The sequence below is a fragment of the Hyperoodon ampullatus genome, assembly GCF_949752795.1.
Source record: "Hyperoodon ampullatus genome assembly, chromosome: 18".
Lineage (NCBI taxonomy): Eukaryota > Metazoa > Chordata > Mammalia > Artiodactyla > Ziphiidae > Hyperoodon > Hyperoodon ampullatus.
Window position 1 is genome coordinate 37,297,599 of NC_136931.1, and position 15,125 is coordinate 37,312,723.

The window sequence follows — 15,125 nt, forward strand, 5'->3', positions numbered from 1 at the left end:
TTTTCTCACAGTTCTAGAGGCTGGAAGTCCCTGATTAAGGCTTCAGCCAATTTGGTTTCTAGTGAGAGCACTCTTCCTAGCTTGCAGGCAGGTGCCTTCTCATCAGGTCCTCACACGGCATTTCCTTCATGCTTGTGCTTTCTGCTGTCTCTTGTTATAAGAAACTAATCAGGTCAGGGTCCCACCCTTATGACTTCATTTAACTTTAGAGGCCTCATCTCCAATACAGGCACACTAGGGGTTAAAACTTCAACACATGAATTTTGAGGGAAACATTCAGTCCGTAACAATCTCTAAACATAACCTGCCTTTCTAGGCTATCATTTAATAAAATGTTAGAACTCCCAAACTCCAGCAAAAAAGAGAGACAACAAAAATCTGTTTGGTACATAAACACTGAGATAAAATTCAGCATTTTTTAAGTAAGTCAATGCTCCACAACACCATTCAAGTGCTACAGAAGACTTGGTCAGAGAAAATGAAATGTAAACTACAGGAATGATCTGTGAGGAGTTGGAGAGGCTATACCTATGCCTGGAAGATCAGGCAGGGAACAATGAAAGCAGTCCTCAATCACCTGGGCACTGGCAGGTAATCTGGGAACAGACTGGATACTACTGGGTGGTCTTCCAGGGAAATAATATTTCAAATACAGAACTCCCCAGCTGAGAGAGATGCAAACTGCTTTTCTTTTGATTTAGTCAGCATATGGCCACACAGTAGTCTCAGCTATTATCTGTGCTTTACCACATTCCTTGGAAAATCTACTACAATTACACTAGTACATCCAAAAGATAGGTGTCTTAAAAGGGAGCCACAGAATGAACAGTCCCAATCCACTCCTTGGGAATCTACTCCCCAGCCAACATACTAGAGAAAAGACTTCTTAGGTTTCACCAAAATGATACTACCATAAGAGGTACTAGGCTAAATGAAACAGTTCTTTGCATATACTTTGTCAGTATGGTTGCTCTAATCTCTCCCCTTTTACTGTATGAACTCAAGTGCCAGATTAATGTTTCCAGAACTCCATTGCTCCACTATTAAAAACTGCCTCTAGGGCTTCCCTGATGGCGCAGTGGTTGAGAGTCCGCCTGCCGATGCAGGGGATGCGGGTTCGTGACCCGGTCCGGGAAGATACCACATGCCGCGGAGCGGCTGGGCCCGTGAGCCATGGCCGCTGAACCTGCACGTCCGGAGCCTGTGCTCCACAACGGGAGAGGCCACAACAGTGAGAGGCCTGCGTACCGCAAAAAAAAAAAAAAACTGCCTCTAGCCTCCTGAGTCAAGTACAAACTCCTTCGCCTAGCAAGCAAGCAAGAATCTCCATAGTCAAAACCCACCATATTCAACTTTATCTTCACTACCAGTCACAACACTTGCCCCAAATGTGAGGCTCACCCCTGCTCCTTGCCTATGTGAAAGCTCTTCTGCTCTCTCTCCTCTCCACTTGGCATCCACAGCCTTTTTATTCTTTGTGTGTCACCTCCTTCATGAAGCATTCTCCGATGACATCATATACACATGGATTCTTCCTTCAGTCAACAATTATGCATTAAGAACCATTATTCCAGAAGCTGAGAGGGCTCCTTCCTCCCAATTCTTTTTGTCCACCATTGTCTGTGACTTAGATTTAATAATGATAATACTGTCCTGGTCTCCCAATAAGTCACTTTATTATATCTGTGGAAAAGCCTCTTAAACGTTTTATTTACTAGTTGGTTCTCGTGTTCAATCTCAATTTAACTGTAGGTTATTTTCCTCCTACACATCTCGTATACCTTCCACAGCACATGGTAAAGGGCTAAATACCTTAATATTATTTGATGTTAAATATGTTTTCACTTGCAAACCTTGTTAATACTTACTTTTGGAGGGATAGAAGGAAAGAGATATTTTCAGTTGCTGCAAATTGTCCTTAACTTTTTTAGACAAATATTTATGGAGTTCCTAGTATGTGTCAGATACAGGCATAAATATTCTGTTATGATAGGGCCTTAATCACGGATATTTCCCCAGCACCTATCACTGTTTTCTGCACATCATTAATGCTCAATAAGTATGTGTTGAGGGGATATATGAATGTAGCCTCCTTGCCCTCAAGCAACTTATATTTTAATAGAGTGGGGGTAAATGAGATACAGGTGATGAACAAATAAACAAGTAGATAGGCAAGGTAATTTCAGAGCGTGATAATCACTATGGAGAAAATAAAACAGAATACCACATACTATGCAGTTGTTTGCAAATTTGGAGATTTGCTATCAGCGGAGTCAGGCGACCCAATCAGCATGGCTTGGTGGTAAAGAGGGCAGTCTCTGGAGGCAGATTTCTTGGGTTTACAGCCCTGCCTCCCTCTTTCACTGTGTGGCTCTGGACAAATGACTTAACCTTCCTGGCCTCCTTTTTCCCATCCTCCAACAGTACCTATCCCGCAGGAAGTGAATCGGGGATTACAGAATTGATATGGAAAGTGTTTGTTGCTGTGCCTGGCAATCTGGGAAGCGGCGTAAATGTTAGTAATCATTACCGTTAGGTTAACTCCCTTGGCGCTAAACAGACTCGCTCTGTCCTGAGCCCCGCCCAGATCCGCGCCCCCTGCCGAGGCAGGTAGTAAAGAAGGGCTGAGCAGGGCAGAGTTTTGACCTTGAATTGAGGTCTTAAGAGGCTATGGGATCGGTGCCCCCCTTCCGTCTGCGAGGGCGGACGGAGGTGGGCAGGCGGACTGGGGCCGCCGAACCGGGTGGGCGGCGGGCCCCAGCCCTCCCTCAGGCGGCAGGCCTCGAGGGCTCGGACCCGCTCACCCCGCGGCCCGGGGCTGCGGGGCGTAGACCGGTCCCTCCCTCTGCGCCGGCCTCTCGGAGCGCGGGCGAGAGGGTGGTGCCCCGAACCTTCTCGCCCCGCCCCCAACACAACGGTCGCCAGAGGGGAGCACCGCCCACCCAGGGTGCGAGGCCGCGGGCGGGCTCGCCAGGCGATTGGCCGTGAGGGTTGCGAGGGGCACGCGGGCGGGGGCGGGGGGCGGGCACATACGCGCCGGCGGTGCGGCCGGCACGCGGCGCTAACGCTCTCTGCTTAAATGAGCGTGGGCTCGCCGCGCCCGCCACTTCAGCGGGGCCTGCGCCGCGGCCGCAGGCGGACGGGCCCGCGCAGGTCCGGTCCCTTGCGTCCGCGCTCCCCGGCAGCGAGGCGGTCAATGGGACGGAGTGCCGCGGAGCAGGAGGCGGCGCCCGTCGGGGGGCTGGGGCAGCGCGAGAGCCCGCCAGGAGGCTCGGGCATGGCGGGCCGCAGGACCTGAGTCCTACCCTGCGGGTAGCAACCTAGTGGCGGGCGATGGGGACGGAGCGGGGCTGCTGCCGCGCTGAGCCGTAAGCGCCGCGCTTCCTCCGCCGCCGCCTCTTCGTCGCCGCCTCGGCCCCTCGCGAAGAGCCGGGCAGCTCGGGAACATGGCCCTGGAGCAGCTCTGCTCGGTCCTCAAAGGTAAGCGCCCAGAGCTGCGGACGGCGCCCCCTGCGGGCGAAGCCGGCGTCTTCATGTCCCTGCCCGGCGCCGGGCGTCCGACGCGCCCCTTTGTCTGGCGCGAGCGGATCGCGGAGCCCCCGCTCCAGCCGGGATCGACTCGCTCCCCGAGCGCTTCTCCCCAGCCTTCTGCGTGCCGTGGCGGGGGAACCGGGGAGCTCAACGGGACGCGGCGGCTCGGCCGGCCCTCCGAGCTGTGCCCTCGCGCCTCTTCCTCGGAATTCCGCACATCGCTTTGCAAAGTTGTGGGGTTTGTGTGAGTGGAGCGTAGGCCGCTCTTTTCAGCATTAGTAACAAAGTCATTCCGAGCAAACAATAAAAACCCCAGCTGAGGCGTCGCGGAGCTGTTCTTGAAAAGCCCCGCGGTGGCCCGCCGGCCGGGTCCCACCTGCTGCGGCCGCGGAGGCTGCGGCACCACTGCGGGCGCCGCTGCTCGGGGCTGTGCCTTGGCGCTTCCCGGGACCTCAGGATACCCTGCCGCCGGTGTCTAGTTCTTTATGATTTGTTGTACCGGGAATTAAAACAGTCGGCTTGCCAAGTACACAAAGCTCCAAAACATACTACAGCTGCTTTGCATTTTCCAGGAGGTGTTAATTTTAGATTAAAATTTATATACATAGATAATTAAGATGGTGATACAAAGTTGTTTCTGAAAATCGGACTGAATAAATCCTGTTTTCGGTCCTCGGAGGAAAATCACCACACCAGTAAAGGGCTTCCCTTTTCCGCTACTGACTTCGATTGAAAACTGAATAGCTGTGTATTTGTAATGTTATGAAATATTCCCGTTTTTAAATATTGGGTAAGGAGTTAAGGCATTGATTAGCGCTTTTCATTGCATCTTGATATTTGTACAGTGAAAAATGTTGGGTTTTTTCCCACTCCATATTAACACTTTTCAAATTTGTTTTACTGGAAAATTCTGTATAATTTTGCTTTAAATTTTACTTGCACAAATTATCTACTGTTCAGATATTCCTAAATTCATAATTGAGATTTCAGCAGTTTAACTACCCACTGTATACTTATATGTACAGTTTGTACTAAGGTAACCTAAGACTTTCTATCTGGTGATTGTTTTGCAGTCACCCCATAAATTATTAATGATTTCCTCATTGTATTAAAATTTTATATCTCTGAAATCAATTTCTGTAGTCTTTCCTTTCTGTAACTCTCAATTTATATCGCCATTCCTTGGAAATTAAGATTTTGTTTTACTTTTTCAAAATAAATTCTATGCATAGCAGGGTTTCTGATAGTGCTCCTTATCTGAATTGCTTCGTTGTCCTCTTTGCCTTAGGGTGTTCAATAATAATGACATTCCATCTGAGTAGCCCCCTCTGGGGAGAAATCACGTAGATCTATTATACAGCTTTACCTGCAGAACTTGAAACTGAGCTGGATAGGACGGAATCTCTGATACTCCTGGAACGGTGAAGGGTTTTGCAGCTTTTCTGCCTTTGCCTTTGTCGTTGGTACACACTGCCCTCTCTGGCCACCGTGGTGAAGCATTTAGTTGTTGCACCTTTCAGGAAAGGATTCTGTGGTTGATGGCAGAGCTACAGTGAAAACAATGTAGTATCTGGCTTTTCTTTTTTTAATTTTACCCAACCTACACTATTTTTACATGCTGGTGTATTTTTAAAGCTCAAGCGAACTTGTTGCTGTTAAGCTTACTAGAGAGAAAGCCAGCTATTTTTAAGTCTTCTAAAGTTTATGTATATGTGCTTATAAATATGGGGAATTGGTCTGGAAAGATTCAAGAAATTAACAAAAGTTGATTCTGAGAAAGGGATCTGGGAGACTGAGAAACAAGAGTAAAGGGAAGACTTCTGTTTCACTGCACACCCATTTATATCACTTGATTTTTTTTTAAAACCAAATGCATTTGTTAGTATATAAACATTGGTATCTTTAATTTTTTAAAATTACCTTTTAAAAAATATTGGCTTTTCCCAGTGCTACCATTCATTGTGTCCACCAATGCATGAAAAAGTAGCCCTTAAATATCCTGTAAGGTGTAAATTGTTTCAACATTGAAGAGGTTCTTATCAGAAGCAGTTATTTAACATTTAGATAATTATGGATATTACCTACCAAAAGCCTTCTTTGGAATATTATGGTCAGTTTCTACTAAAACAAATCAACTATAATGACTGTGTGAAATTTTAAGTAGAAGGTAACTTTAAGATGCCATTGATTCTTTGTTTTACTTCCAGCAGTGAGAACAAAAGGATAACTCTGCTGGGCTTTTAAACTTTTCATATATTGTTAAATCTGAATAATTCACTTTTAACTGTTTATGATCACTCCAGGTCTTATAAAATTTGATTTGCCTTCTATCAAAGTTAAGTATCATAGACACATGAAAATATTACATTAGTTTTATAAACCCGTTTTTCACTGTTCGTATTCATTCTGCACACTTGCTTCAGGAGAATCCTATTAGACGCAGTTACATTTAAATCTGTATAAACTGTGGTTAAATTTATGGTGTTACAGTGCATAACTATCCTTTGGCACTATATTTTAAAAATCTTATCTGAGACTGTGACAAATATTAACTCCTGTCCTTCATCCTTAAGCCTCTTACAAGAAATTAAACCATACAGAAATAAGTACCATAATGAGAAGTTATCCCTTTAATAGGGAAGTTTTTAAACATAGCCTTGGGAAAAATTAACTTTTTGACTTTTTCCCCCGAGCTGGAGAAAATATTTTAATACTGACAGTTGGAAAGTTATTTGTGTTTTGAAACTAAACTCACGTTTTAGGAAAAACATGCAGCCCTGTAATACACGTACATGTGCATTACAAAACAAGTTCAAATCAAAGCCATTTTCAGTCCTTTTAGGAATAAGATAGAAAAAATAAACTAGAAGTAAAGTTCATATCTAAAATTCTAAAAAGTAATCCAAGTTCTGCTCTTGGTTACTACCCATTCAGCACAATCTCCTGTCATTTTAAAATTTATGATCCTGCAGAGTAATTTTTTTTTCTTTTTTTTTTTTTTGCCTGCGGCATGTGGGATCTTAGTTCCCTGACCAGGGATCGAACCCATGCCCCCTGCATTGGGAGCGTGGAGTCTTAACCACTGGACCTCCAGGGAAGTCCCTGTTGGTTTTGGGTTTTTTTTTTAATGTGTCCCTGGGGCCCTTTGAGATCCTAGTTATTGTGGTGTTTGAGCTAGAAAGGGGGATCCTAAAAGGTGATCTAATCCAGTGGGTTTCCAAACTTCCCTTAACAGAACTCCCTCAGAGGAACTCTTATGAGTGGGTACTTAAAAACTAAACAAAGAACAGATAAGAACAAGGTTGCTCTGATTGCTGAGGGCCCTCACCCTCTCAGTTGCTCATCAGAGTGGCCCCCAAAGAACTAACACTTTTTAGCATCTTTGTTCACAAAATTACAGGGTGTACTAATCTGAAAGTTCAATTCGTCCTAGTCAAAATGACATTAAAACATGTTGGTTTAAATATGCCTAGAGTAATATATTGGAAATTATAGCCTTAGTGGGTGAGAAGATATCAAATACTCTTCAAAATGTGACCTGGTTGTGTTAAAGTCTGATGGTAGTTGTTGTGGATGTCTGAGGATTCCTGTATAATTAGAGCATACAAAACTGCCATCTCAAGAGCATTTGACTAACAAGAAGGTTGTCACATTCTGCAGGAAAGAGAAAGCGCTTCTGCAGTTACTCTTTCTTATAAGTGATTGGCAATGTGATTAGCACGTGGAGGGTGGAGTGATCCCAAAGTTCACCAAGATCCATCTTCTTTCTTAACTACAAAGTAAAATTGAGTTTGATTAAGTTAGGGTACTTTTCTGTTCTTTGGAACATAGCTAATGGAAAACAGTTACTACTACCTCAAGTAGTATATGGACTCTAATTGAACTCCATTTTGCTTTCATTATAGAAAATAGGAGCAGGGAGACCAGTTAGGAGGTTCTTAAATTATGGAGGCTCATGATAGGTTTACCAAACCTTATGTTTACTGCTTAGATGCTAAAAATAGGAAAGCTTAGAAAGAGGTACATTGAATTACTAACAAAGGTAAATTGAGTCAGCTTGAGAAAAGTAAGAGTAGTAGCATATCTGAAAAGGAAAAAAAAATCAATTCTTTTTCTGTCCCCTGATTTATGCTCAAATAAGCTGGGTCATCTCTGTGCCTGCTGTTAACCAAGATGTGTGCTTGTTAATTGGTTAGTGGGGCTCTGTACTATACGTTATAGTTACAAAGAAAATATAATCAGGATTTTGCTTAGTCACTTCATGTATTCATCTAATTTTTGTTGAGTGCTATTATGGACCAGCCAGTCTTCTAGTCGCTAGAGATGCATCAGTGGATCAGAGAGACAAGTCCCTCTTTCTAGTAGGAAGAGACAGATAATAAGCAAGAAAATAGCAGGTAATGTAAGTAATAATTAAAATATTATTTGTATAATAAAACAGGATGAAGAAGAAAATGTAGAGCTTCTTTAGCAGTCAGAGAGGCTTCAGAAGGCCTGAATAACAGGAAGGAACCAGCCATTCAGAGAGAGTCTAGGCAGAAGGAATAACTAGTCCCTACGGCTAGAATTAGCTTGGTGTGTTGAAGTAATGGGAAGAAGACCTGTGTAGCCATAGATGGTCAGGTGCCACATCACATAGGAACTCTGAAGTCAGAATAAGGAGTATGGATTTATTCTAGATGTAATGGGACTCTGTTGGAAGATTTTATGAAAGGCTGTGATGTGATCTGATTTATGTTTTGAAAGGATCTCTGGCTGCCGGAGACAGAGTAGGCTATAGGGGACTGCGGCAGAAATAGCCAGTTTCCTTCCAGTATCCATTTTACCTTTCAGTGATTCTCTGAATTTTAACTAAGCACCAATCACCCAAAATAAATACTAGATTTTCCAGCTTTCCTTAGGATTAAGTGTGGCCATGTGACTAAATAAGTCTGACCAGTTAGATGTGGGTTCAACTTTGGGGAATTGATGGTGTATCTGTTTGTTCAGTTAAAATTTTTATTTTGAGATCATTGTGGATTCTGGGCAAATGTTTTTAAAGGAAGGAGGAATGCCCTGTGTCATTCTTGCTGACTGTAATGCAGACATGGTAGCTGTAAAGAAGATATGCAACCTGGCACTCTAGCATCTATATTGGACCATAAGATGACCCTGGAAATGAAAGTCATGCACAACTGAGCAATAAGACAGAAGTAGCTTAGGTCCCTAGTAATGGTATAGCCTCCACTCTAGCCCTTGACTACTTACCTGCACAGTTTGTTTACTTGACAGAGAAATATACTCTATCTTGTTTAAACTACTAGTTTGGGTTTTTTATTACTCATGCCAAACCTTATGCTAACATAATAGGAGTGTGCAAAATCAGTGAAAGAAACAAAACCATACAGAGATAGAGAGCTAGTGAATAGTTACAGAAGTGAAAAGTATGAATGCTGTCTAATAAAATTAATCTTGGGAGAGTTCCTAGAAAAAGCAGGTTTTTAACAGTGTGAACGTTATTTTGTAGAAGCAGCGGGAGGTCCGTGGCAAGTGCAGATGTTCAGAAACAAGAGGTATTTGTAGGGACATTATGAGAATACACACACTTATACATACATATATGTAGTAGAGCATTCACCAACATTTCCAAAATCAACTCATCAACTCCTTGTGCCCACCCTCTGCCCCGCCCCATCCATCTTGGCCCACACTTGCTCCTACTGTCACCAAAGGAGAAAACAGGCAACTTCTTTCTATTTCTTTCAGTGTACTGTCACTCTCCTGTTGCAGTGGTCTTCAAAGTGTTGTGCCAGGGCCAACAGCTTCAGCATCACTAGGGAATTTGTTAAAATGCAAGTTTTAAAGCCCCACCCCAGACCTACTGGATCAAAATCTCTGGAAGCAACTCCCCGCTCCAAGTCTATTTTAATAAGCCCTCCAGATGAATATGATGCACACTAAAGTTTGAGAACTACTGTCCCAATGATTCATTTCTCAAATCTGGAAGAACTGCTGAGTAGGATTTGTACATTTTTAAGCCTTGATATATATTACCAGATTAACCTCCCAAAAGCTGTGCCAGTTTACAATTCAGTGGCAGAATAAGTCAGTTTCCTATATCCTGACCAACACTAGAATCTACATTTTTTTTAATATTAGTAAGGCAGAATTTCTGCATTTTTTGGGCACATTTTCCTGGTGGCATAATCTTTTATCCCATCTGTTTGTAGTTTTTATTTATGTTCCTGTCTTTTGTAAACGAAGGTGTTCTCCCAAAAGTATAAATATAATTCATCTTTTTTTCAATCTGCTATTTATTTTCCTACTTATTGATAGCTTGAAGTAGGGACCTACTTTTTTTTTCTAAATAATTAACAAGTTATCCCAGAACCATTTATTAAAACTGTCTTCTCACCAAGTGTTTCAAATATCACATATATTTTAATAAATTCTGTTATATGTATGTCTGTTTCTGAGCTTTTCCTCTTCTTCCATTTTCTTATCTAAAGGCCCCTTGAGAATAAGGACCATGTCTTCTTGGTTCATTGTAGTTCCAGGGACTGACTCACTGCCTGAAATACAGTGGATGCTAGTAATGTTTGTTGACAGATCATCTATTTCTTCCTCTACCGTGGCTATATTTTATAATTACTGTAGCTTTATAGTAAGTATATTATTTTTATGTATTTTAGTCTTTTATTTTTATATTTTCCTTGGCCAATATAAAAAAGTATTTAAGATGACCATCAGAAGCATTTTAAGTACCAAAAAAACACACTAAGATTTTTATTAAAACATCATTAAATATTGTATGACTTACTGGGAAGAAATGTTACTTTTACATTGTTTTATTATCCAAAACATATTACTTCTCCATTGTATTAAATTTATTTACTTAGTTTGTTTAATTTATTTTGGTCTTACTCTCTTCCTTTAATAGGTGTGATCATTTTCCAAGTAATTCTCTTGGGACTTCTAGGTTTTAAAATAACATTGTCTGTAAATAATAATTTTGTCTCCTTTCCAGTATTTATTGCATTGGCCAGAGTTGCCACTATTAAGCAACAGTGGAAAGAATAAACCTGACCTTGATTTTTAGTTGATTGGAAAGTACAGCCTTAAACTGGAAGGTCTGGGGACAGGATTGCGGTAGAGAACTCTGATAACAGTGATTCAGGGTTAAAAGGAGTAACTTGGAGGATTTGTATTTAATACCTTGAATAGCACCTGTCTTTATCATTTAAGCCTTCATTTTTAAGTCAGATCTGTACACTGGTTATTAAACTACACTACATTAAACTCCAGAACCAGAGGTGAGGTCATAAGTGGTGGACAGTACCTTTTTCAAGCATCAGATCACAAGCAGTTCTCTGCATAACCAAACTCTGTGGTTGTGGAGTTTAGAATTTTTATTTTGGCATGGATTTCTGCCTTAAAGAATTAGTGCCTTCCTGGGTACATTGTCTTTGAATTCAAATTGTGAGGTATTTCTGGATTTGAGAAATTATTGACCCTTTTGGTAAGAGAAAGAAGGGAACAAGTGGCACATAGATTGGGATTAAGGACAAAACAGAGCACGACAGCACTGCTTCATGTACTAGATAATTCCAATGTTTGGCATCAATAGAGTTTGTTTTACTGTCTCAGCCTGATTATAGCAAGGAACTTACAAAGATCCTGTTATACAACTAAGCGAAAACTGTTTCTTATGATACCGAATTTAGAATGATTAATAGTCACCACTATACCACCACATTTATCACTAAATATTTCTGTCCCTAATTGTGCAAATTTGCCTTATTTATATATCATTTTTTTAATTCAGTGGCAACAGTTCATTTGGTTGATAAGAGTTGTGAATAGCTTTTTTAAACATTTGGCAGGGGGAAATTGTGAGCAACACCCTAAATAAAGTAGAAAAGATTAATAGGGTTATTTGGTCTTGTTATTTTATTTTTAATGTGATTTTTCTACCTCAGTTGTATATTCTGTGCAAATTCCATAAATCAAGTGTTTTACAAAGCCAAATTTTTATTAGTCATTATGTAGAATAATTTTCTAGGCACAATTCATCTTTTTACCATAGTTTTACTGTTGCCCTCCTGGTTTCAGTTTGTTGATTTCTTACTTTCCCTTTCTGCCTGGTTTTGTATTACTTGCTTAGATACTGTGAATTATAAATTTAAAAACTGGTAAATTGTTATGCCTGTGAATCAGGAGGAAAGGTATAATCACAAAATTTTGACCAGTTCTGTATCATCTGAGTGGGATAATATGCCTTGGGGAATAGAAACATTGGTATAGATGGTTGTTATGTTTGCTGAATTGTCAAATATCTAACGTTACCCTAGTTTTTTTGTTTTGTTTTGTTTTTGCGGTACGCGGGCCTCTCACTGTTGTGGCCTCTCCCGTTGCGGAGCACAGGCTCCGGACGCGCAGGCTCAGCGGCCATGGCTCACGGGCCTAGCCGCTCCGCAGCATGTGGGATCTTCCCAGACCGGGGCACGAACCCGTGTCCCCTGCATCAGCATGCAGACTCTCAACTACTGCGCCACCAGGGGAGCCCTTTTTTTTTTTGGCTGTGCCTCGTGGCTTGCAGAATCTTAGTTCCCCAACCAGGGATTGAACCCAGGCCCTTGGCAGTGAAAGCACAGAGTCCTAACCATTGGACTGCCAGGGAATTCCCTAGTTTTTCTTCTTTTTTTTTTAATGTATTTTATTTATTTTTATTTTTGGCTGTGTTGGGTCTTCATTGCTGCGGGCGGACTTTCTCTAGTTGTGATGGGCGGGGGCTACTCTTTGTTGTGGTGCACGGGCTTCTCATTGCCGTGGCTTCTCTTGTTTTGGAGCATGGGCTCTAGGCGCGCGGGCTTCGGTAGTTGTGGCTCGCAGGTTCAGTAGTTGTGGCTCGCAGGCTCTAGAGCGCAGGCTCAGTAGTTGTGGCACACGGGCTTAGTTGCTCCATGTCATGTGGGATCTTCCTGGACCAGGGCTCAAACCCGTGTCCCCTGTACTGGCAGGTGGATTCCCAACCACTGCGCCACCAGAGAAGTCCCTAGTTTTTCTTTTTGATCAGAAATCTTCTGGGGTTTTTTTGTTTTTTAAAAACGGTTCAAAATCCATTCCTCTAACTCTGATCCAGTGCCAAGATGTTAAGAGTTTGAAGGAAGGATTGTTCCTACATAGCATGAGATCTTCAACACTGCTAGCAACCAAAGAAAGGGAGGAGAAATTAAAGTTGTTGAGAGAAGACAGAGGAAACAAAGGTCAACAAGGATACAGGAAACCAAAGATGAAGATGTATGATTATATTATAAGATGTAAACAGCGTAAGATGACAAAAACTCTTTGTACGTTGGTGACTTTGGGTAGTAGATGCTGGGTACATGCTGCTGAGTGAACAATGGCTTGACCATCTACCAGTCACTTAACTAGCAATCTCTTCAGTGCCTCCATCTCCCTCACCCCTAGACATCCTTTAAGTCACCAATTGCAGTTGACTCTATATCTGAATCATGTTATAAATATCTCCTCCTTCCCATTTGCACTACCACTGCTCTGCTTCAAGACCATGTCATCTTTGCTTCCTAAATGACCTCTCTTTTTAAAAATTTAGACTCCACACAATCATCAAGATTAGTGATCTGAAACACAGATGTGATAATGTCACTCTCTAGTTTAAAAGCTCACAGTGATTTCTCCTTGTAGTCGGAGGTCCAAACTCTTTAGCGTGGTATTCAAGGCTTTTTACAGTCGGATCTCATCCTACTATTTCTAACCTGATGTACCACTTTCCCCTCCACATGCTAACTGTACTGTCGTACTCAGAATTTCACTAATATCACCTATAGATAAGTGCTCATGGCTCCATGTTTTTCTCTAAGCTGTTTCTTTCTCCCTCTCCTGGGTAGAAGTTCTATCCAGTCCCACTAGAATATACCTTTTTTTTCTAAAGCTTTCCTCTATTCCTCTTAACCCCCAGCTGAATGAATGGTTCCCTTTTCTGCTTCAATTGTGCTTTCTGTTATGACCCCTGTTAAACTCCTTTCACCTTGTATTGTAGATTGTCTTTGACAGTAGGTTGACTCCTTAAGGACAGCAGTTTGTCCTAAAATCTATCATTTATTTAACAGAATGCCTGGCACGTATAAAGGGCTTTGTGCAATGTGCATCACCTCACTTAATATTCGCAACAACCTTGTGATGTTGGTGTTATTAGCACAACATCCCCGTTTTACAAATAAGTAAACTGAGCTGAAAAGGCCTCACAGCTGGTACAGAGCAAAACTTGAACCCCAACCTGGATCCACCCAACTCCTGAAGTCCATCCACTTTTAACTGTTTTGCTGTATTTCTCCCCTGACTCAATCTGTATATCCTCAGTGCCTGGTATCCACTAGGTACTCTGTATGTGCTTGCTGACCGAATGAATAATAAAAACTCCAGTTTGCACAGGAGGCTGATAGTGTGGTTTCCATTGAAAAGGAGAGTAAAAGATATCAGTGCATCATTCTTAAAACTAACATGTTATCTTCAAAACACAAGCATATACAAAACAATATATTGTTCATTGGGTATCAGAAATGTTAAACTTGTGGGCGGGGGGTGGGGAGAAGCTCCATTTTCTAAATAATGCTAGCTTTCGTAATGCAGGACACAGCGTTGTACCGCACAGCTATAGAGTGTCTTAAATTGATTTCTAGAAAACTGCTGCCCCCTTACTTCTGTCTTTATTATGAGTGTTCTCACAAGTCAAATAATCTAATTGAACTTTTACTGGCATAATACATTGCAGAGCTAGCCATTATGCATGTAAAGTCTTTGAGGAGACAGAGTAAAATAAATGCAGGATAATTGGGGTCAGCTCAGTTTGTTGTTAAAAAAAAAGTATGTGTTTTTTAATCCATCATAAATTGAAAATGTACTATTAGTTCTTGTATAAATGAGTATAATATCAATTACATTTTTTCTTGGGTTGTCTTAAGTGTCAAATGGTAACTCAACATAACATTTAACACTTAAAAATCTTGAGAGTGAATGTTAGTAAGAAATAGGGAGTTTTAGTTCATCCTTTTTTGTCACCTGATTTTTCTTATAAACTTGGTAAAATCTAGTTCAACTTTTTAACTTCTCTTCTCTTTTATTTCTCTAGTGTTGTTAATAACAATACTTGTAGTGGAAGGGATTGCTGTGGCCCAAAAGACCCAAGGTAAAGACCTTACAGTGCTAATTTACTGCATGTTCAGGACAGTGGGATGGCTTATTTGGAAGGATTTCAACTTTTGAGTACTATTTCCATAATCCCTCTGGGGCGTTCCAGTGACCTAAGGCTTTCTATCAACCTGTCAGCCTCAGTTCGGCTAGGTTCAGCTGCAGTTAACTAGAGTAAATTGTTAACATAAAGTCTTGCACAGATAAATTTTAAAAATTGGCATAACTAGTGACTCCTAGAACACTATGGATTATGTCCAAAAATCAAATGAGATTCATGCTTTATCACTAAGCAAAAATAAAAATCCCTTTTTCCAGTGTAGACAAATGAAACGTTTCCATCAATAGCTATTCAAAGCCCTGGGGACCTGTTCTAATTGTCCTTGTTTATGAAAGAGGATTAG

The 15,125-nt window shown here is 41.6% G+C and overlaps 1 protein-coding gene across 2 annotated transcripts in view; it reads left to right on the plus strand.

The window, feature by feature from the left end:
- Positions 1 to 3,446: 3,446 nt before the first annotated feature.
- NETO2 (neuropilin and tolloid like 2) overlaps positions 3,447 to 15,125 on the plus strand; it is a gene marked incomplete at both ends in the record, with an annotated part of 75,228 nt that continues 63,549 nt past the window's right edge. For both annotated transcript variants that reach the window (XM_079723358.1, XM_079723359.1), the window contains 2 exons: positions 3,447 to 3,480; positions 14,663 to 14,719. In XM_079723358.1, coding sequence (XP_079579484.1) covers positions 3,447 to 3,480; positions 14,663 to 14,719 — 91 coding nt within the window. The remainder of the gene's footprint in view (positions 3,481 to 14,662; positions 14,720 to 15,125) is intronic.